The sequence below is a fragment of the Impatiens glandulifera genome, chromosome 1 (genome assembly GCF_907164915.1).
Source record: "Impatiens glandulifera chromosome 1, dImpGla2.1, whole genome shotgun sequence".
Taxonomy (NCBI): Eukaryota; Viridiplantae; Streptophyta; class Magnoliopsida; order Ericales; family Balsaminaceae; genus Impatiens; species Impatiens glandulifera.
This window is the reverse complement of record NC_061862.1, coordinates 83,656,055-83,677,675: the sequence shown is the minus strand read 5'-3', so window position 1 is coordinate 83,677,675 and position 21,621 is coordinate 83,656,055. Positions and strand designations below refer to the sequence as shown.

General features: G+C 34.5%; 1 protein-coding gene across 2 annotated transcripts in view; it reads left to right on the top strand.

The window, feature by feature from the left end:
* LOC124919130 (protein MON2 homolog) overlaps window positions 1-21,621 on the top strand; it is a 43,597-nt gene that overhangs the window by 7,428 nt on the left and 14,548 nt on the right. The window contains exons 8-29 of one of the 2 annotated variants that reach the window (XM_047459295.1): window positions 1,771-1,825; window positions 2,062-2,118; window positions 2,214-2,315; window positions 4,291-4,371; window positions 4,502-4,554; window positions 7,578-7,647; window positions 9,855-9,918; window positions 13,608-13,756; window positions 14,046-14,173; window positions 14,270-14,327; window positions 15,555-15,652; window positions 16,389-16,473; window positions 16,579-16,644; window positions 16,713-16,772; window positions 18,077-18,163; window positions 18,242-18,428; window positions 19,194-19,237; window positions 19,317-19,439; window positions 19,573-19,704; window positions 19,784-19,836; window positions 19,933-19,981; window positions 21,224-21,282. In XM_047459295.1, the coding sequence (XP_047315251.1) occupies window positions 1,771-1,825; window positions 2,062-2,118; window positions 2,214-2,315; window positions 4,291-4,371; window positions 4,502-4,554; window positions 7,578-7,647; window positions 9,855-9,918; window positions 13,608-13,756; window positions 14,046-14,173; window positions 14,270-14,327; window positions 15,555-15,652; window positions 16,389-16,473; window positions 16,579-16,644; window positions 16,713-16,772; window positions 18,077-18,163; window positions 18,242-18,428; window positions 19,194-19,237; window positions 19,317-19,439; window positions 19,573-19,704; window positions 19,784-19,836; window positions 19,933-19,981; window positions 21,224-21,282 (1,860 nt within the window). Of the gene's footprint in view, window positions 1-1,770; window positions 1,826-2,061; window positions 2,119-2,213; window positions 2,316-4,290; window positions 4,372-4,501; window positions 4,555-7,577; window positions 7,648-9,854; window positions 9,919-13,607; window positions 13,757-14,045; window positions 14,174-14,269; window positions 14,328-15,554; window positions 15,653-16,388; window positions 16,474-16,578; window positions 16,645-16,712; window positions 16,773-18,076; window positions 18,164-18,241; window positions 18,429-19,193; window positions 19,238-19,316; window positions 19,443-19,572; window positions 19,705-19,783; window positions 19,837-19,932; window positions 19,982-21,223; window positions 21,283-21,621 lie in introns of both variants that reach the window. The other variant, XM_047459293.1, reaches the window with a different exon arrangement.

The window sequence follows — 21,621 nt, the reverse complement described above, 5'->3', positions numbered from 1 at the left end:
CATGTGGCCATAAAAGAAGTATTAACCAGCATTAGGACACATGAAATACCATTTTTAAGCAGCTTGAGCTACTATGTGGGTCACTTTCTTGGAATACATCAATTGCAATCTTTATGCATCCATGACAGAACATGATATAATTTCATATTATACAACCCGCATTAGCTGATGTAAGAAGTTGATTGTGGATATTACATGAAGACTCTTAGCTTCTCTGCTTAAAGCACGTTTTGATTAAATATTTTGTATCTATTAGTATTGAGATGATTCAAGGCCTTTCTATTATTTTTCATTTTCTGATTCCGATTCTGAGTGGATGCCCTTTTCGGAAAGGAAATATATCGGCAATAGTATTTGGGGATATATCGTCAAGACTTGGACCACCATTCACCCTCTTCTCGATTTTAAAGTGGGAAATGGAAGAAGGATCCACTTTTGGCTCGACTCCTGGCTCCCCAATGGTAAGCTTGCAGTCTCTTTTCACGACCTTTTCTGGGCTTCCATCCGAAAAGATATCAAGATTGCAGATTTATACACTTCATCCGGCGATGAAAACACTTGGAGGATTCCATCTCGTCTCTCAACGACCGATAGTTGACTTACTTAGAGGTCTTCTCTCTGAAGTTACTATTGATCCGTTGATCCACGACTCCTTAAATCTCATCGGCTCTCCAAAATTCGATGTTGGTCATATTTACTCTTCCCTCAACAACATCAATCCATCTTCTTTCCCTTGGAAGAACTTAGGGAAAATCAAGTTACCGCCGAGAATCACGTTCTTCGCATGGGAAGTCATTTACGGTGGCATCCTTACACAAGACAAACTCAAGATTAAGGGATTCCATTGACAAATAGATGTGTTCTTTGTGAAAGTTCCGAGGAGACAGTCAACCATCTTCTCTTGGATTGTCATATGGCAAAGGAAATTTGGTCTCTTATCCAAAATCTCCTTAATCTTCAATGGGAGATGCCATTAATTGCGGGGTAATGTTGTAAAAAATGGAATGACCGGAATACTCCAAACAATATTGGTTCAAGTTGGAAGCCAGTCCTAATTATGTGGTGGTCTATTTGGAAAGAAAGAAATCGTAGAATCTTTCAAAGGAAAAAACATGACATTGCTAAGTTCATAGGCTTCATTCTTCTTACTCTCGCAACTATTAAGAAGAAAGGAATATGCAACTGATGAGACTTCTTTGAGCTTATTGGAATCTAATTTTCTGTAATTGTGTTCCATTTTTCTTTTCCAGTTTTTTTTTGTTTCTTTTGAATGCTTCTCGCATTCACAACAATTTTCCCATTAATGTATAGTTTACCCTTTATTAAAAATAAAATAAATTATTTATCATTTTTTTTGGGAAAGTGAACATGGAGGGAATGTAGCTTCATGTTATGTGCTTGGGTTTAGGAAGCAGGCTTGACCTAAGCCCATAAGAGGACAATGTGTCACTTTATTATTAGATAGATAAATATTGTTATTATCTTAAAATAGAATTAGATTAGTATTATTTAGTATTTCAGTTCTAATTAGGATTACTCTATTAAATATAGTGGACTTATGTTATCTATTTTTTTTTAATTATGCAATAAGAATGATATTTCTGCCTTTCTGGTATTCTCTCGTCTTCAATTCTCTTTTGCTTCTCATCCATCATTCAAAGCAGGGTTTGTTACACTTCATTGAAGATTATTATATTTTCTTTTTGGTAATCGCAGCCCCCTTGCTTCCTTATGTCATTAATATATTTATGTTTACAATTGATACTACAGGTTCATATTATCAAATTATGCATCGGTGTTCAGAATCTTGGTTCCTTATGAACAGGTAAATGTGCAAAAACATATTAGCTGGCTAAGATTTTTCTACATTCCATTTTCTAATTGTGCAATCCAATCTAATACTATTTTGGTGAAAGGTCATAATAGAAATGAGTTGTTTCTACTTTAGATAACATCTTTTATATCATAGTGGAATATTTCTCTAAAAGTACTAACATGATGGAGTTTGAATCTAATGTCATCTTGAATGTCATCAATAAAGATAACTTGCTGATTCAACAGGTATTGCGTATCCAAATATGTTCACTTCTCATGACTTCACTTCGAACTAATTCTGAGGTAATCTTGGGGATGTTCTAACTTTATCTACTAGAAATTAGCATCCATTATCAGAAGAAAGTTTCTTTGTATTGACCTTATCTTTTCATATGTAGCCCGAGGGTGAAGCTGGAGAGCCTTATTTCCGTCGCTTGGTCTTGCGGTCTGTGGCCCACATAATCAGGCTTTATTGTCCATCTCTTGTAACTGAGTGTGAGGTATTATCCAATTTCTACTTGTTAAATTACTTTCAACAACGCAATTTTCCTTCCGAACACTAAATTATATGTGTGGAAATTATGAGTAAAAAATGTGTTAACGTTTTTGTGAGGGTAATACCCTTTATACACAATAATTGCAATATACACTATCTCAGAAATAATAGATATGTTAGACAGAGATTATAGAATCAAGGTATTTTAGGTAGTGATTATATCCTAGAATCAAGGTACTAAAGAATATTTAAGGATAGTTATCTATTAATTTATAGACAATTATTAATTAGATAATTATCCTTCCATATTAAAATATAATGGTATTCCCCTTCCTTAATTCTAGTAATGTGTCAACAATACCATTCATTATTTGATTCCGTTGGACAATTTAGGAACTTATATTCTCAATGTTGGACATTATTATACTATGTATAAAAGTGTGGACATGAGCAATAGCTGTTTTCAACAACTTGTTGCTTAGTACTATACCCTTATAAAGGTTTTAATGTCTTTAATTAGATCGAATGCTAAATTTATAATCCAAATATAAACATGATTTTATTCTTAACATTTTTCTACTATTTATCTCTAAATATTTTGAAGTAGACTTCAATTGTGAATCTACTACGGAATTTTTCTTGTAGTATTTATTTAAGACTGTCTTGAAAATGTTATCAAAGTTATTTCTCTCACTATTCTTATAGTCAAAATTTAACTATGAGAAAATAACCACATCTCCAAACCTTTACAAATTTGAGATACATCTTCGTTATCAACAATTATTTCCTCTTACAATTCCAAGCTCCTCTTGCTAGCATCCATCATCCTATCTTGATCATCTTTCTCAATATCACTAGTAGTATTTCATCGCCTTTAGTGCTCTATGTCCCTTGGTTAGGTAGCTATACATTTGGCTCGTTCAAGATGGTCCTTTTCACAGGTGATTCTTTCTTTAGGAAATATAATTGAAATAGTGATATAAGACATAACTCACAAGTTAGTCGTCAACTTTTCTAGATGAATTTGTACTCGCCTACTCATCTCTCTTACTGTCCTTGTGATCAAAAGGCTCACTAAGATCCTCAATTGGAATGACAATACCTGTCTCCTTATAATTTGAGTCACCTTCGCTCATCCTTAAGAAGGATTCTGTACTAGAGATTGAAACCTTAGCTTGACAATTTTTCTTTTGCGGGTACCATAGTCGTGGAACTGTGAAACTCCAAATACAAAGCGAAAAGGGTTGGGAGGGTTAATACAAAACTATTCACCAAAGTTGGGAAGGAAACAAGGCCCTGATTGAAGAGTTTGCAGGTGGCAAAGAAGAAAGCACAACCCAACTCATACAAAACCTAGTCTCAAGGTTCACAACAAAGCTGGATGCTCAGAATAATCAGTAAAAGATAACTTTCCTTGGAGTGACGGGAAGGGAAGTCCTAACTGGTGATGGAAATCGATGAGGGACCAAACTCGAGGGAATCTCCATTGTAGCACGTGTGTCGCCTAGGGAACAATGACTTGACGTCATCCTTATCTTCATCCCAAGATCCTTCTCTTTCCTTTTATTTTCAGAAGAAAAGGAGGATCTGTCACCAGTTGCCAAAGTCTTCCTTGCAAAAACAAAATGCAAATTGCTTTATTTTTTCTATTTCTAATGAAGGTTTCTTTCTTCTATTGTAACTTTATCTAATTGTATCAAATCAATTTATGAAATACTTTCTTTTGGCAAGAGTAGTATTGCTAAGATGGGATAGGAAGATATACAAAAGAGAAACCTTCTTGTAGTGATCTTAATCTTAATAACTGGGCATGCAAATGACATTTCTTTTGGGATAATATGTGGTGTATCTATGTTTTTTTTACCCTTTTTTAACATATGTTGTTGACCTTGGCTAACTAAAGTGAATCATATTTCCAGTGATATCCTTATTTTCCATACTGAAATTTTAGATGTGAAGTTACTGGTCCATACCTGCAGGTGTTCCTTAGCATGCTAGTGAAGGCTATTTCTCTTGATTTGCCACTATGGCATCGCATTCTTGTTCTTGAAGTCTTACGGGTAAATCCACTCATTATTTTTGGAAGATAGTAGTTTTTTTTCTGTCAATATGTCACAAAGAGTCACTGATTCCCTTTACAAATTCTGGTTGAGGGACGCCAAACTTTTAATCTGTAACTATGAATGACAGGGATTCTGTGTTGAGGCACGCACTTTGAGGATACTATTCCAAATATTTGACTTGTAAGTTTAGAGCTTCTAGATCATCTTTATCTGTAGATGCTCAATTTCACATTTATTTTTTCTCATTCTGATGACTTTGTCTCATTAAGACCTTTAATTGACTGCTTGGCATGTTAAGAATTGTTTATTCAGTATGAATCTGAAGTTTATGGCTATGAGAGATTGATGATCTATGCATTATTTTTCTACATTTGTGTTGAAATGATTATTTATCTTCTTTCCGTCCCTCTACTAATCTTTTTTGGCTCTGAAAAATGGGAAATGGGGTATTAGACCCATTTGTCCAAACCATCCCCCATCGCTGATTTTCCGTGTAGGTCTTCGCTTGAAACTAAAGACTCATCATCACTGTTACGAGAGCAACTTTTCAAACTTCATTATCTGAAGTTTCATCATTCAACCTAACTACACAATCTTCAAACCCACATTTGAGTCACCTTCATGCTACAAGTTGAAGGAGGCAAACTGTCTTCAATGGTCCCAATCAATGCTCATGTTTGTATCCGACAATGGAAAAGTAGACTATCTCACATAGGAGATCATCATTCTAGCAAAGTAAGATGTATCTTACAAAGGAAAATCGATAATCACATGATCATGTCTTGGTTGATCAACTCAACGACTATTGAAATATGAGAAAACTATCTCCTCTATGGAACATCATAAGAAGTCTGAAGTGTTGTCAAGTAAACCTACTCCGACACTGGTGAACTCTTCCAAATGGAGGCTGTCATTCACGATCTTGACAAGAGAAGCTATCTTTCATCCAATGCTTCTCCTATTTGAATAGTATTGGTAGGAACTAGATCTGGTTAACAACAAGCCATGTAAGTGCCCTGCTTTGTACAAATAGAAAATAGAGCATAAGAGAATATTCAAGTTTCTTCATTGACTAAATAAGGAACTATATGAAGTTAAGGAGTGGTAACAAATTACTTCCTAATCTTAAAGAAGAATTCTACGATGTCCAGAGTAGAAAAAGGTGATGCTTGGAGTAGTGGAACTGATGCTTGAATGTGTGCCACTTGTGACTCAATAAGTCACGGAAGGAAACAAACCTTGGTGTAATCACAGTAGACAAACAAGTCATACTAAGGAAAAATGCTGAAATATACATGGAAAGCCAATTGATTTGAAACCAAAGTGGAAGGGTAATATTGTTGTTACTATGGAAGAGTGGGTGGCTTTTGCAAAGCACAAATGACCACTCTACACAAGTTATTTGATGGTGATGTAGGCTTAAATAGTTCTCATACTGATTTCATGGCCCATCAGGGTACAACACCTCAACTTTATATACTCAACAAGATAACCTATGTGCTTGTTGAGGAGCTTCAGACCACATGACTACTAATTCTAAAATTTTAGACAATGTTTGTGACACAAAGGTTAAAACCTTTGTAAGAATAGCTAGCGGATATATAGTTCTAGTATTGGGAAAAGGTACAAGTACAACAAAGGCTACAATTACAAATAATCTTGTGTTGAAAGATGTTTTGTTAGTTCAAAAATGGGCATATAACAAAAAAGTACAAGTGTGACTTTTGCCTTTACCTTGGACCAATAATGAAAAAGAATCTAATCTTACGCTCTTTTTAATAAAAGTTGACATTTTTCTAAAAATAATGAAAAAGAATCTCACTTTTTTTAAAACATGTACTGTAGATCCATTTTGCCTATTATTCATTATGGGAAACCTAGTTAGTTGGAGAGGTATGAAATGAGTTGTTTTCTCTAGAAGTTCTGCTGAATCACAGAATTGGGATCTTTAGCACTTGGAGTTTGTGAAGGATAATATTTGAAGAAACTGTTAAATGAAGTGTTACTGGAGAAATACCAGTTCAAGTTCTATGTGATAATCCGTATGCTATGAGTATGGTAGGAAGTCTAGTTCATGTTGACGAGTCTGAAAATGAAAATGTTGACATAGACAGACATTTCATTTCTAAAAAAAATGAAGATGGAGAGATAAAAGTATTCTCTATGTCAACCAACAATCAATATCCTGATGTTCTCACCAAGCCTTGCTGCCAAGTTGGGATTATACTATATGTACAATCCAACTTGCGAGGAGTGTAGATAATGCCTTATTAATATCCTAGATTAGTTGTTATTTATGATAATTATCATATTAGTAATTAATTATTTCAAGGGGAAGAAAATATAACCCACCAAGGTAGCACAGTAGTAAGAGTCGGCTTAAGAGACCAAAAGGGCACGGGTTCGATTCCATTTAGAAGTGCTTTGAGTTTAAGCGGGGGCCATGGCTGTGGGGTGTCATGCTAGTTCTCCTTTAATTCCAAAAAATAGGAGAAAAAATATAATCTTAATATTTATCCCTAATTACTTGTATTTATCCTCAACTACAAATCCTAGTTTGTAGGGATTTGATTCTATCCTCAAGAGATGTAACTTGTATTTATACAAACCCTTGATGAAGAATAACACAATATACTTTTTCCTCAATCACCAATGATATCACTTTGCTCTCGTCACTAAGCTAATTCTTATGTTTTAATCTAAATCGCTCGCATGATCATTTTTTGACATCAGCAAGACATGGATATATATTGTTAACCATCTAATGTGTAAGAGTACATGCTTTCTAAGCTTGATTTGTTTTTGTTGTCAATGTTTTATGTGCTGTGCTTTTTAGATCTCATTTATTTAACTTCTTTCTCTTTTGACCTCTTTTCTCAAGCTATCCTCTTTCAGTTATTGTCATCTGTTTCAGTAGTGATATTAACATTGCAGAATAAATTTTGGTTTAGACTTTCTCCAGTTGTAATCACTAGAAGCTCAGAAAAATTTGGGCTGTAATTATTTATCATCCTTTATGCCAATCTAAAATAGCTGAACTTACTTAAAAACACTTTAGTGTTTGCTGCATTTCTTCCTCAAAGAAAAGAAGCAAAAAGAGTTATGAATTTATACTGTATGTGCAAATCTTATTTGCATTTCTCATAATCTTAATCTTCTTTATATTTATTAAATAATTGTCCTGTTTTTTGATGTTCTGCTAGGCAACCAAAGAACTCAAATATAGTAGAAAACATGGTAAAAGCTCTTGCACGGATTGTTGCCAGCGTACAGGTAAAGTTATTATCTATCTAGATAAGACTTATATTTAGCATAGAGAGAGCATATAATAAGAAGGGCCAGTTAGAACTTAGAACTATGCCGAAATATCATATAATTGATTATGAATACTTGACTATTCTATAATTTATTATATATAAAATTTGTTTGGTGTTTGGATGATCCATAGTTGACATAGAAATTGTAATAATCATACATAGGAATATTTGGCAAACAGATTTTAAATGTGATTATTGGATATAAGAATTAGTACTTCTGGTTCAAAGTTATTTATCCTTTAGAACATAACGATCTAATGGAAACTGGCTCCAAATATCAGTAATTTATAATCAGGTTTAGTCATAAGCAATCCATGAGCTGTTTCTTGGGCAGTTGATTATTGACACACTGATGTTTCTAAACTTGATTTCATAATCAAGTCTAAGGATGCCCAGATGGCAGCAACAGTAATGATCAGTCCAAAACGTGACTATGAAAAATGCAATGTGGTTCTCATCTGGTGTATTTGTGGTTAAGTTTAAATTCCATTTGTTTTCACGTCTCGTTGCCTCTTTGCTGCACACATTTGTTCCTTTCTGTTCACTTGTGCATGCTACGCCGATTAGTTCCGTATCTTTATGTAACTAATTTCTAATATCATGGACTTGTCGACTTATCAACCCTTGGAAGTAGGAAGTGTTTTTTTTTTGTTTTAAAAAAGGTCAACTTTTCATTGAAAGTAAAACGCAAGATGCGTTTAGTGAATTACAGATGGGAGGGAGAAGAGAAACAAAAAACAAAAGAACAGAAGGAGAAGAATAAGACTAAATGCCAATAAGATCAAAAAAATTCCCATCCCGTACAAAATCCCCTTTTTCGAATAGAAGCGAACGCGTGGAGCATAAAGCTTTTGATTTTTTCAACTCCAAATTTTCTCTTGGAATTCTCTTCTATTACATTATGAGGAGGGGTATAGGCTTCCAATCATCACTGATGTTATTGTTTACTCCCCACCTTATCCATTTTTCCTAGAAGTCAGCGACGGTAAGCGACACCTCCCACTGAAAGTTGAGAATGTTTTGCAGAAGGACCCACATGTCTCTAGCAAGTTGCAATGGAGAAGAATGTGGTCGATAGTTTCCTCGTTCTTCTTACAGAGACAACACCTACTAACCAAATGCATCCCCCCCCCTTTTTTTTAGTTTGACGGTAGTTAAAACTCCGCATGAATTGCTTCCCATGCAAAAAAAGAAATCCTAGAAGGGATTTTGGATTTCCACACTTACTTCCAAGGGAACCGAGATGGCGCCCCTTGGATGGTCGCATGGTAGATAACACTAGTTTTTTATATTTGTTTTTGATTTCTTTTAGAAAATAAAAACCAAATAATCAGATAGGCCCAAAGGCAAAATACAAGCCGGATGCAACAACACACAGCAACCTTTGTTCTATCTCCGCATAAGAAAAGAGTTTTGACGCCCTTCGTCAATGACTACACCGATCATTGGCGGAGGGAGTTGAAGACTTTCTGAAAGAGTACAACTCTGATACCATGTAGACATTTAAAGAGGAAGAAGATTTCTTCACATATTGGATCGATAAACTATTAGGGAGGCCAATTTAAAGACATTAGAGAAAGAAACTAAATATTAAGAACAACTTCCAAGATAAGCAACAATGAATATTTTATTGGGATGACACAACTCCAACAACTTGGAATTAATGTCTTTTGGAAAGAAAAGACAAAGATGTTGTCTGTAATGAAGTCAAGCTTGATATTTCAACAATAGTTTTGTCAAGATATTCTTTTAAACATCATCTACAATTCGAGGGGAAAATGTTCTCTTCATATATACAATATTTTGGAAACTTCGCATAATCTCGACTTAGAGACTTTCTCAAGGGATTAGTGTTGAAGTGTTACTTTTATACCTGATACTATTTAATGTTCCCTAAGAAATTAAATGTTTTATTTACTTCCTATGCATGATGTCTGCAGTGTATGATATTGTTATATCCAACCTTTTCATGATCTAATGAACAAAGTGATAAGGAGTCAAGAAATAGGACAAATAAAATATAACATGTTCTTATTTGTGTTGTTTGATAAACAATGTGTCCATTCCATGAACTTAGTTGATTTATGTATTATTGGATGTTTAATAATCAACGTGGCACGTCTTTTTTACACCTTTAGTTGATCATTTACTTTGTGATCTCAGTTTCAAGACACATGTGAAGAGAGCCTCGCAGCTGTTGCTGGAATGTTTAGCAGCAAAGCTAAGGGTAATCCCTAACAGCCTTATATTTACAACTTTGCAAGTGTTCTTATATCACCACTATTGTCAGCATTAAAAGAAATATTAAGCACACTGCATTTCTCACCATTATGGGTTTATACTCCTTTTTGATTGTTGCATTTGTCTACTTTGACGGTTCAATTATTCATTTATGTTCTTCATTATCTCTGCTTAAATTTCAGATTCCAGTTTTGCTACATTAGGTTGTAGCAGTTAAAAGTGCAGATGTTTTCTCCTTACATAATCAAATAAGTTAATTTACTAACCGATCTTTGTTGGCTAACTATATTCTAAGCCCTTGCACCTGTTTTATGTGGGTAGGAAATTTAACCTTGTCATGAACTATTACTAAAGTAACTCTTTGCTTGCATAGCCCCCCTAAAAACTGTGGCTTCGTCGTTTTCTATGATCAAGACTTTTAGTCTCCTACTTCATCTTATTTCCCCATATTGCTAATCTACCATTTAATAAGTCAATAATTTCTTAGCCATATTTTTAATGTTATGCATATTCAAAACTGTAAACGACCTTTATATCCTGGTGACACTTTAAGTTTGTATTGTACATTATAGTATTTAGCCTAGAGAGAGATGAAAGCAGACTAAGTCTGTAGTTGCTCGTATTACACCATATACATTAGCTATCAATTTATACAGATAATTCTTGTAATATAGATTGTACTATTATTTACACAAGGAAATAAAATCAGTCAGATCCTTGATTTGTGCCATATAATCAATCTGTCCAGTATCTTCAATCATCTTAAATATGCAGTTGACTCTTTCATATTTATGTACTTAAGTTGGGTTGTACATATTGTATAAGCCCAACTTGCCTTCTAATCCCTCAAAATTAGTTTGCGGAAGTGCCTTAATAAGTCAGCTACTTGAAGCCTTGATGGAACGTAGGTGATATACCTTGAATTAGAACTATGTATAAATCTTGAATCGAGGAGTATAATTGAAAAAATGATAGATCGAATTAAAGAGAATTATATTAAGATGAGAAGTAAGGAATTAATAGGGGAAGATAGAATCCTAACTTTAAGGTGAATACAATGGGGATGAGAGAGACACTCTAACAAAAGTATTCAACTAATTCATTTAATAACTAATTTCTTTTTTTAAAATAGGTCAACTTTTCATTGAAAGTAAAACGCAATATGCATTTAGTGAATTACAGATGGGAGGGAGAAGAGAAACAAAAACAAAAGAACAGAAGGAGAAAAATAAGACTAAATGCCAATAAGATAAAAAAATTCTCAACCCGTACAAAATTCTCTTTTACGAATAGAAGCAAACGCGTGGAGCATAAAGCTTTTTATTCTTTCAGCTCAAAAACATATCTCTTGGTATGTTCTTCTATTATTTTCTTTCCAAATTGTCCACCACATTATGAGGGGTATAGGCTTCCAATCATTTTGAAGTAATTGTTTTCTCTCCACTTTATTCATTTTTCCCAAAAGTCAGCGACGGTAAGCGGCACCTCCCACTGAAAGTTGAGAATGTTTTGCAAAAGGACCCACATGTAGATATCGCCCGTAGCGCTTGCTATACCGAATAGCGTAGCGCCCACTTGTAGTTATAAGGGGCTATATGCTACACACTTTCAAATAGCCTCGCTTTTGTCGCTATAGCTCATATAGCGCCAAAAACTATTGCCCTCATAGCAACGCTTTTAAAAAAAAAAAATTAATATTAATTATTTGACTTTTCATCTCCCCAAAATTTTTTCATTTATTTAAATTTCAATTTTTTTTTAACTCTTCCTCTTCTTTGCACGCTTCTTTTTCCTTCTTTTATTCTCTTATTACTTTTTTTCTCCCTAGTCTTTTCCAATTCTTTTCTCTTCTTTCTTTTAATCTTAATTCTACATTTCTTCTCTTATTACTTTTCTCTAGCCTTTTCTTATCGATCATTTTCTTCTCTTCTTTTCTCTTCATCTACACCTTTAAGAAGCTCGAAAGCAATTACATCTAAGTCAAGGGGGAAAAGACCAATAGGAACATCTAACACATTTGATCTTTTAGATGAAGTTGATTTCGATGAAAAAAGTGAAGAAGAGAATGATGCCGAGCATTATGCAATTTCAAATGAAGAAGATGATCTCGATCTTGATGAAGAAAATGATGACAATGAATTTTAGATTATGTTTTGAACTTTTTCTAGTTTAATAATTGATGGTTTTTATGTTTTGAACTTTTATTTTTGTGATGTTTTTTATTTTTGATATTTACATGTTTTTTACTTTACGCTATAGTCATGAGCAGCTTTGGCGCTATTTAGCGCTATACGCTATTGACAACTATCTGACAAGGTCGCAATGGAGAAGAATGTGGTCGATAGTTTTCTCGTTCTTCTTATAGAGACAACACCTACTGACCAAATGCATCCCCTTTTTATTAGTTTGACGGTAGTTAAAACTCCCTCATGAATTGCTTCCCACGCAAAAAATGAGATCCTATAAGGGATTTTGGATTTCCACACTTCCTTCCAAGGGAACCGAGTTGGCGCCACCTTGGATGGTCGCATGGTAGATAGCACTAGTCTTAAAATCTGGGGAGCCAAACAGAATAAAACTATCATCAGACTCCGTTTAAATTGTAACTTGCATAAGGGTCTCCACTAAGCTGACAAGTCTATCCTCTTCGGTGAGCGAATGGCGGCGATGCGATGGCATACGACTAGAAACCAATCCTTCTCATCATGTGGTGGACGTTTTAGAAAGAAAGAAATAAAAGTCTTCCGACGGGAAAAGTTATGGATTCGATTGTCTCAAAGGATTCATGTTGCACGCGTTCGAGATGAAATTTTTTCGATCTTATTGTAATTTAAACTTATTCCATTTGTATTTTTTTTGTTCTCCCCTTCCCCATTTTTCTGCAACGTTTGAACAAAACTTACGTTCTTCTTAATGAAAATTTGACCTTTTAAAAAACAAATGTCTTTTAATCAATATCCATTACCCGATTTTCTTGTTTACTTTAGAGTTTGAGCTTGTATCGAAATAGGCCTCGGGTTTGTCACCCGTAAGGAGCTGCAAGTAATGCTGGCCCATTAGGGAAAATGAGCCTCATTTGAATGACTAGGCTTATTTTGATTATTAGAGAATTTGTTTTGGTGCTGAAATAGACGCAACGGGACGGTATCATGAGAGAAAGGGTGTGACAGGGACGCGAGACAGACCGCGGCAGCGATGCTGGTTCGTGGAGCCTTTTGAAGGTTGTTCATTGAAGGAGCGGCAAAGAAACCCTTATTGCGACAACATATAGTAGATTAAAAGTAGTTGATGTGCTTGTGTACTGGAAAAAGATATCTCACCATTGGTGAAAGAAAATGAATATAGATTAGAGGAAGGTAAATGATTTTGATACCAAATGATTTTTTTTTGATTTGTAATATAATTCATTTCCTTTTCTGTAAATGTTAATTTATGTACAAAACTATAGGCAACCTGTACAAATCATAATAATACAATATTCAAATAGACAATTTGTTGGTCACCTGTCTCTCTTTCTCATTTTGATAATATCTTCAGTTAATAACATTTACAATAATACAACTTTTTTGTTTTCTACACGTATTATGTCTCATAACCAACATGCACCAATATTAAATCATTTGTGAGTCATAAAAGTTTAGAAAGTTTAAACTACTTGAACTTGAATGTCTTCAGGTATTGAATGGAGTTTGGACAATGATGTCTCAAATGCGACCGTTCTTGTCGCCAGTGAAGCCCATGCTGTAACACTAGCCATGGAAGGTCTGTTGGGTGTTGTTTTTACAGTGGCTACTTTAACTGATGAGGCAATGGACATTGGTGAGGTAATTATGCTATGTGACCATTGATTATTCAATTGGCTAGCGGTTATCATAAATTCATTATCACATTAGGAAGTCAATTAGTACATGTACATAATTGACAATATCTTTCTGCTTATGTGATATAAATGGATATAGAAGATGTCTATTACTATTAATCTAAATCATATGAATGCATCTTAATATAAAATCACTTGCCATATTCATATTTCTGTTCATGTATTAAGTTAGTAAACTAACTCATAGTTGATCTTTTTATTTTTTTTACCCTTTTTTGGGGTGTCTGTATCAGCTTGAATCCCCTCGATTTGATTCTGATACTTCAAAGAGTTCTACGGGTGAAACTGCCATTCTCTGCCTGGCAATGGTTGACTCTGTGTGGTTAACAATTCTGGATGCATTGTCTCTAATTCTAACGAAGTAAGTTCTGCTGCTAAGAGAAAAATATTTGTCAAACCCCTAACTGATTTATTTCAATCATGTTTTTTCTGTTTCTCACCTGGTTTACTTTGTAAGGTCTCAAGGAGAAGCTATTATTTTGGAGATATTGAAAGGGTACCAGGCTTTCACTCAGGTAATCACAGATCTGATTGATATAATAAGGATCACACTCTAGCTGCCCTTTAGTATCTTTGTCATCTGCTTTGTATCTTGACCTTATTTTGTTTTTATCCATTAATTATTGTTCAAGATCGCTCTTTTCTCTGTCCAAGTTTTTTATGTTGGATAAAAGGGAATAATATATCACATGTAATTTTTCAAAAAGTGCAAATATATACTTGAATGCCTAAACATACAAATATACTCGTGGACTACTTTAACTGGTTCCCTTGGATGGATATTTGGAACGCCAAAACCCCTTCTAAAGATTTCTTTCTTCACCTTCACCTGGGAGACCATACACGAGGAAGTCCTTACCCTTGACAAGCTTAAATGGAAGGGTTTTTCCTTAGAAAATAGATGTCTCGTGTGTGAAAACAATGAGGAGCTGGTCAACCAGTTTTTGCTTCAATTGCCGACTCGCCTCAGGTCCTTATTTATGAGTACCCTCAATTTTCAATGGGTTATGCCTCGTTCTGTAGCAGATTTTTGGGCACAATGAACTCGATGGTGCTCGGGATCAAACATGAGTCCAGATTGGAAGATTACCCTCCTTACCCTTTGGTGGACGATTTGGAAAGAGTGGATTAGAAGAACATTCAAAGGAAAGAAGGTGAGAAATGAGAGGATCAAATGCTTCATTCTCCTCACGTTGGCCTCGTTCAAAGGAGGAGTTCTGCACATGATGGGACTGCTTTGATTTGATAGGAATCAAACACAGTTTTCTTTGTTATTGTTACAAGATGACAAAATGACCCTTTTAATCCTTTTAATACAAGATGACCCTTTTCCAAAAAAATAAAATAAACTGGTGCAAAAATACTCATCCGTCTATGGTGCATAATGAAATTTTCGTTTTTAAAACATAAAATAAAAACTTAACAGGCAACCCTCCTTGTTTAAGGTGAGGGGGCTCTTGGCTGTTATGTTTTATTATTAACATAAATTAATATTGGAAAATATACTGAGGCATATTTTCCCATCAATTAAAGTAGTTTGTTGGTATGTTAGCATTCTTAGGTGTTCATGTATATATTTGCACGTTTTGAAAAAGTTCATGTATTTATAAATATCCCTTTTATCCTTTTCTTTTACTATGATTTATAACTTTGGATTGATTAATTAGCTATTATTTGCGTTCCTTTGAATTACTTGCTGGCATCTGCATTCAAAACATTCTGAAACTGTGCCACATCCACAGGCATGTGGGGTCCTCCATGCAGTAGAACCTTTGAACTCTTTCCTTGCGTCCCTTTGCAAATTTACGATCAACATTCCTTTTGAACCTGAAAAGAAAAGGTACATATGTTGAATAACTTACAAAGTATTTATTCTATTTAACGAGTTTTCTTTTTTTTGGTGGTGTTGGTTGACTTTAATATTAGCAGTTTAAGACTAGAGATGTCAGGGCTCTCAATAGCTTGGATCTGGCTTATTCTTGACATTTCTTCTTATTTCATGCAATACTTTCTCTAAAAAAATATCCACATATTTAATGTACACTTAATGTAAGTATTTGTCTTGCACCTTTAGTGCGCAGTACTGCATTGTTGGGTGATGAGACATAATGGGATGAGTGGGAATCTATATGAAAAAAGACTGGTTTTGAATGGTATAGTCCATTTTGTATTCCATTACATGTTGTGATTTCATATTTAGATTCTGAAAGGCTCTCCCTGTTTCATACTTGTTGATTTGATGTGGCTATGATATATCCACTTTAGATGAATGGGTAAGGAGGTTTATTCTTTAAAATATATTTGGGAAGTCTAAGCTCCATGGTTATATCCAAGAAAGTATATTTTGATTTGATGTGGCTATGAATATCCAATTTAGATGAATGGGTATGGAGATTTCTTCTTTAATATATATTTGAGAAGTCTATCTGCATGTTCACATCCAGGAAACTGTAAGTTCATATCCGATCATAAATGATACTATTCTGAAACAAGAGTTAGATTCAAGCTTCTTTGAAGTTCTCAATCATTCAAGTGCATGAAGATTGAGGCATTTACTAATTCTAATATATTTGTAGTGTTCCATTTACTCCTGGGTCAAAACGTTCTGAAATATTAGTTGATCAAAGAGACAACATTGTTCTTACTCCAAAAAATGTGCAGGTGAGCACTTTGAATACTCTATAACTTCTTCTCAACTTGTCATGTTAACTTTATGATATACATCGATCCCGTAAGCTATTTTTACATTTATTTTTGTAAACCTAGGCTCTGAGAACTCTCTTCAATGTAGCACATCGATTGCATAATGTATTAGGTCCATCGTGGGTATTGGTACGTAAAGGTCATTTTCATGTTATGCAAAATTATTCAGTCTACCATTGATGTTCAGAATCATGCAGGTCTTGGAGACTCTAGCAGCTTTAGACCGAGCAATAAATTCTCCACATGCAATGACTCAGGTAAATTACGTTCCACAATATTCTTTTTCTTGTCTAGTTTGTAGTCATGAGGATTTCACAGAATTCATTCAACTGCCTTTTAGATTCATGTGTACTGATTAAATTACCTTTCTTTAAGGACTTGGTCAATATTAAGGAATGAAATAATTACTTTTTGAAAGAATGTAACATCATTATTCCACATATATGCAATGTCGCATATCTGTGGTGAAAGAAGCCCATGAGAACCAGAGAGTATGTTAGCTCCTGCGTGAAGTAAGAGAGAATAAATTGTAGTGATTTTATTCTCTGGGTCATGCCCTTTAAATGCATAATATACATGCAATTGGGTAGAGATATTAATATGAATTATTGTTTTAGGATAATTATTCATAGATAACTATTATATATCCTAAACATTTATCTACCCAAATAATTCTCGAATTATCCTAATTAATCTAGATTTTCTTCTACGTTCTCCCTCAAGTTGGGTTATATAGATAATACATGCTTACCTTGCAACTCAGTTCTTCAAACCATGTCCTACCGAGTATTTTGGTCATGACGCCTGCATTGTCCCGCAGTGGGTATGTAGGAGATTGAGATCTTCCTGCTTTCAGTTTTCTCCACACTTCCACATGCTTGGTCCACTCATGATGAACCAAAATTTTAACCATGTTGTCACATAGCACCTGAGTTGAAGAGATCCCCTTGCTGCCGAGTGCTAGAGATTTCACTGCTTCTTGAAACCATTACTTGCTGCTCCAAGTTATTAGATTTCTTTACACATAAGAGTAATAGGCATTTGATCTTATTGGCATTCAGCCTTATTTTTCTCCTTCTGTTCTTTTGTTTTTGTTTTTCTTCTCCATTCCATCTGTAATTCATTAAACGCATCTTGCACTTTCTTTTTAATGAAAAGTTGACCTTTAAAAAAAATAGGCATATATAGACCTCTTGTCCTCTAAGTTGCTGGTATGATTTGTATTTGTGTAGATTTCCATCCCCTTTCATCATATTTTCTGAAAATTATTTATTTTCCAAGTGTGAATTTGAGGTATCTCAAAGTTCCATAAACTGCCTCTATGTATTCTTCAGTGGATTATGCATGAATTGGATCAACTGTTCTTACTACAAAACAAATGGCATGCTTTGTATATAATAAATAAATAAATTGACCTACCAACATGGATATAAGCCTATCTACTCGTGGGCTTCCTCAAGTTCATATACTGAAATTCCTTACATTATCTTGGTTAGTTTTTTTTGTAAATGTGTGCTATAATCTGCTGGTTGTATTGAAAACCTTGTGTATTTGCCCATAGGAAGCATCAATGTCTGCTCAAAAGCTCCCAAGAGAGTCATCTGGTCAATACAGTGACTTTAACATCCTTTCCTCTTTGAACTCTCAGGTAATTTCCATAAACATCTCTTGTGTGTATTCTAGCTATACTTAATATTCTAATCCTTGATTTCTCTTATGAATGAAGCTGTTTGAGAGCTCAGCATTGATGAATATATCTGCTGTGAAAGCCCTTCTTTCTGCACTTTGTCAGTTGTCTGATAAGAGCAAACTAGTAATCCAGAGTAATTTTGGGCAGATCTCAAGTCAAAAAATTGGAAATATCAGTTTTTCCACTGACAGAATCCTATCCATCATTGTCAATAATTTACACAGTAAGTGGTGTTTTCCATGATGTTAGTGTTGTTTTGTATTATCAAAACTTATTTTATTTTTTCCTGGTTTTAACCAAAAATTACATATCATGCATTTTTTACTCTATAACCATTTAACAAAGTACATAAAAAAGTCCTAGTTGTATAAATCATATTTTATATGGAAAAGGATGTCAACTCAAATCTTGAAATAGGTTAGGTTGTAGTTATGTTCTAAATGGGACTACACACACATAAACAAGTATCAAGAAGAACCTGGTGCTCCGAAACCTACTCTGCCTCTCCATTTCTGATTACCTTGTCATGTGCCCTGACCACTAATTTAGAGTGAAACAAATACATTGAAGTATGGTCAGAGAAGGCTGGAAATGGGCTCAACGCTTTTACCAATCCAAGAAATAGTGGTTCCCTTCAATTTAATGCAAGCCCGCAGTGGACAATGGTAGTTAACAGCGGATGTTGGAGCAGTCCTGAGGAGAAAATCAAATAGTGATACCATGTTACCTCATAATGATAAAAGTGACGTCATTCCTGAATTTATTATTTTAAATCTTAGCCTAATCTCTATTACTCTCCTTAGCTTCACAATCCATTTCCCATCTAGTAAGCAAACCAGCCTTGGAAGATTTTACATACATGGAAATATTTCTAAATTGGTAGGATTGTGCATTTCAATGATGAACCTTTGGCCTACAAGAAACATGATGTTCATTGTGCAACAACTGTAGTGATAATCAATTATTATCTACTTGTACTTTATCTCAGGGGTGGAGCCAATATGGGATCTAGTTGTCAGTCATTTCCTGGAGGTGATATTAATTATAGGTTTCATAAGTTATGTGATTTTTCTAGCCTTCCATCCATTTGACATCACAACTCCTCCTACAGCTCGCTGATAGTTCTTTTCAGTACATACGGAATATAGCTCTTGAAGCATTAGACCGGTCAATTTGTAGCGTTTTGGGTTCAGAGCAATTTCAGGACATTGCAGCATCCAAACAACATGTTAAAGTTGTGAGAACTTTTTATTTCAATCTTCCCTTTTATTAAAAGACAAATAGCATCTCTCTCCTTCTCACACACTCACCTCTTTGTCTCCCTCCCTCCTCCCTCCCTCTATATATGTATATTTATATATATCCAGATAGATGTTTCACTTACAGATTCGGGCTCGTTAGAATGTGCTATAATCTCTCCTTTAAGAGTTCTATATTGCTCAGCTCTAAATATTGATGTCCGAGCTGGAACTCTGAAGATTCTTCTCCATGTTATAGAGGTGATCCTTACACATCCACTGGAATTTCATGTTTTCTCCCTTGTTGCAATCAGGTGTTAACTACATTTTTCCTTTTCAGAGACATGGAGACAAGTTGTACTATAGCTGGCCTGCAATTCTTGAAATGCTAAGGTCTGTTTTATCTTTATATTGGATATCTTTCTTTCCTTTTCTTTTAGTTGTTCCATCTCTTGTTCTCATCTAACCTCACATATCATTTCCCTTTAGGTCTGTGGCAGATGCACCTGAGAAAGATATAGTCTCTATGGGATTCCAGGTTAGAAAGCAAGGAAAATTGATGTCTCACACCATCGCTTACAAAATTTGTGCTTAAAATTAGAGAAAACTATCCCGCCTTAATCAAAATTTATTGGGCAATTAGTTCTTATCATTTACTTACACTAGTTTTTAAAAGCTAGGGGATATAGCAAAATAAATGTAACAAGGTAAAATGAAGAAACTCCGATTATTTCAGTCACAACAAGGGGAGCTATGGAGGTCACTTATGGACCTGCTACTAGCATAAATGTCATGAATTGACTGTGACATCAGGAATATAACACACATCTCTCTGTGTAGTTTCTAGCAATTATTGTGCTTCTCCAACTTCAACACGTTGAGATTAAATACACTATTTTCATGTATCTTAGAGCTGTACCAAGGTTGCTATCTGTGTTTACTTGTTTCTTTGAAGTAAGATGTAACGAGACCACACCTGTCTTCCACATAGTCTAATTGGTTTTGATGCATATTTCTACCACTAATACCTGTTTTAGCTGGTATTTGCTTTCTTAAACTTCTAGGTATGCACCCTTATTTGCGAGAGACTTTGGGCTTGATTGTGGTGTTCTTGACTTGTTAAGAAACCAAAATTTTGCATTTAACTAAGGTACTTTCTACCTTTCAAACAAACAAAAGAAGTATGTAGTGAAGAGTCTGTTGACTATGAAATTGTGAGTCCTGGAATGAAACTATGAGCTTCTGCTGCTTTCTGCAGATCTCAAAGATAAAAGTGCAATTATGTCCCACTATTAAATGAATCGTGTTCCTCTTCATGTAAATAATTAACTGCACTCAAGCTTCTCTATCTAATATTAGGACATAAGAGAACCTGCATGATTCTATATCAACTCTTCTTATATGGGTTCAAAAGATTCTTCAGTTTCTTTCAAAACTGTGTAATAAGATCTCTATCCTTACTGTTTTTTTTTGTTTTGTTTTCCCCCAAAGATCATCCTCTCTTTTTCCACCTGCTATTGGTTTTTGTTTTAGTAGTTCTATTTGAGGGCCAACTAAATTATAATTTGAAATGTTTGTGCAATTGAAAAAGTGTTCTATTCTGATGCATTATACTGTATTGTTCTGCTTTTACCCTATCTTCAATTATACCTTTCCGTTGCCTCATGTATATTTTTTCCCTCTGCTAAAGCTACACTAGAAATATTTATGCTGCTGTTATTTCTTTTTGGATATTCTTAGTCCATTTCAGATCAAAATAACTTCAATAATTATTTTGTAGAGCCTACGTGTCATTATGAATGATGGACTTTCAACTATACCTGGAGACTGCCTTCAAGTGTATGTGTCCACTTTAATTATAATGTTCAAACTCCTTCATCTTTGGATCTTGCTTCTCGTGATTTACAACAATTACCAAGTTAGTATATTGTTAAGCTGCTGATACTGTTTCCAAATTTTCTGACGTAAAAGGTATGTATTTACTAATTATTCTGTCATGTAAAAGGTATGTAACTATTAATTGTGCGAGTAGTAAAGAATCAGATAGATGAGAGAATTTCTGAGTAGTGAATTGATTTACAAGTGATCTACATGATAAGATTTATACATGAAAAGAATAATAAATGTGCGGTTATCACTACTAACAACCGCACCCACTAACTACACTAACTCTTATCA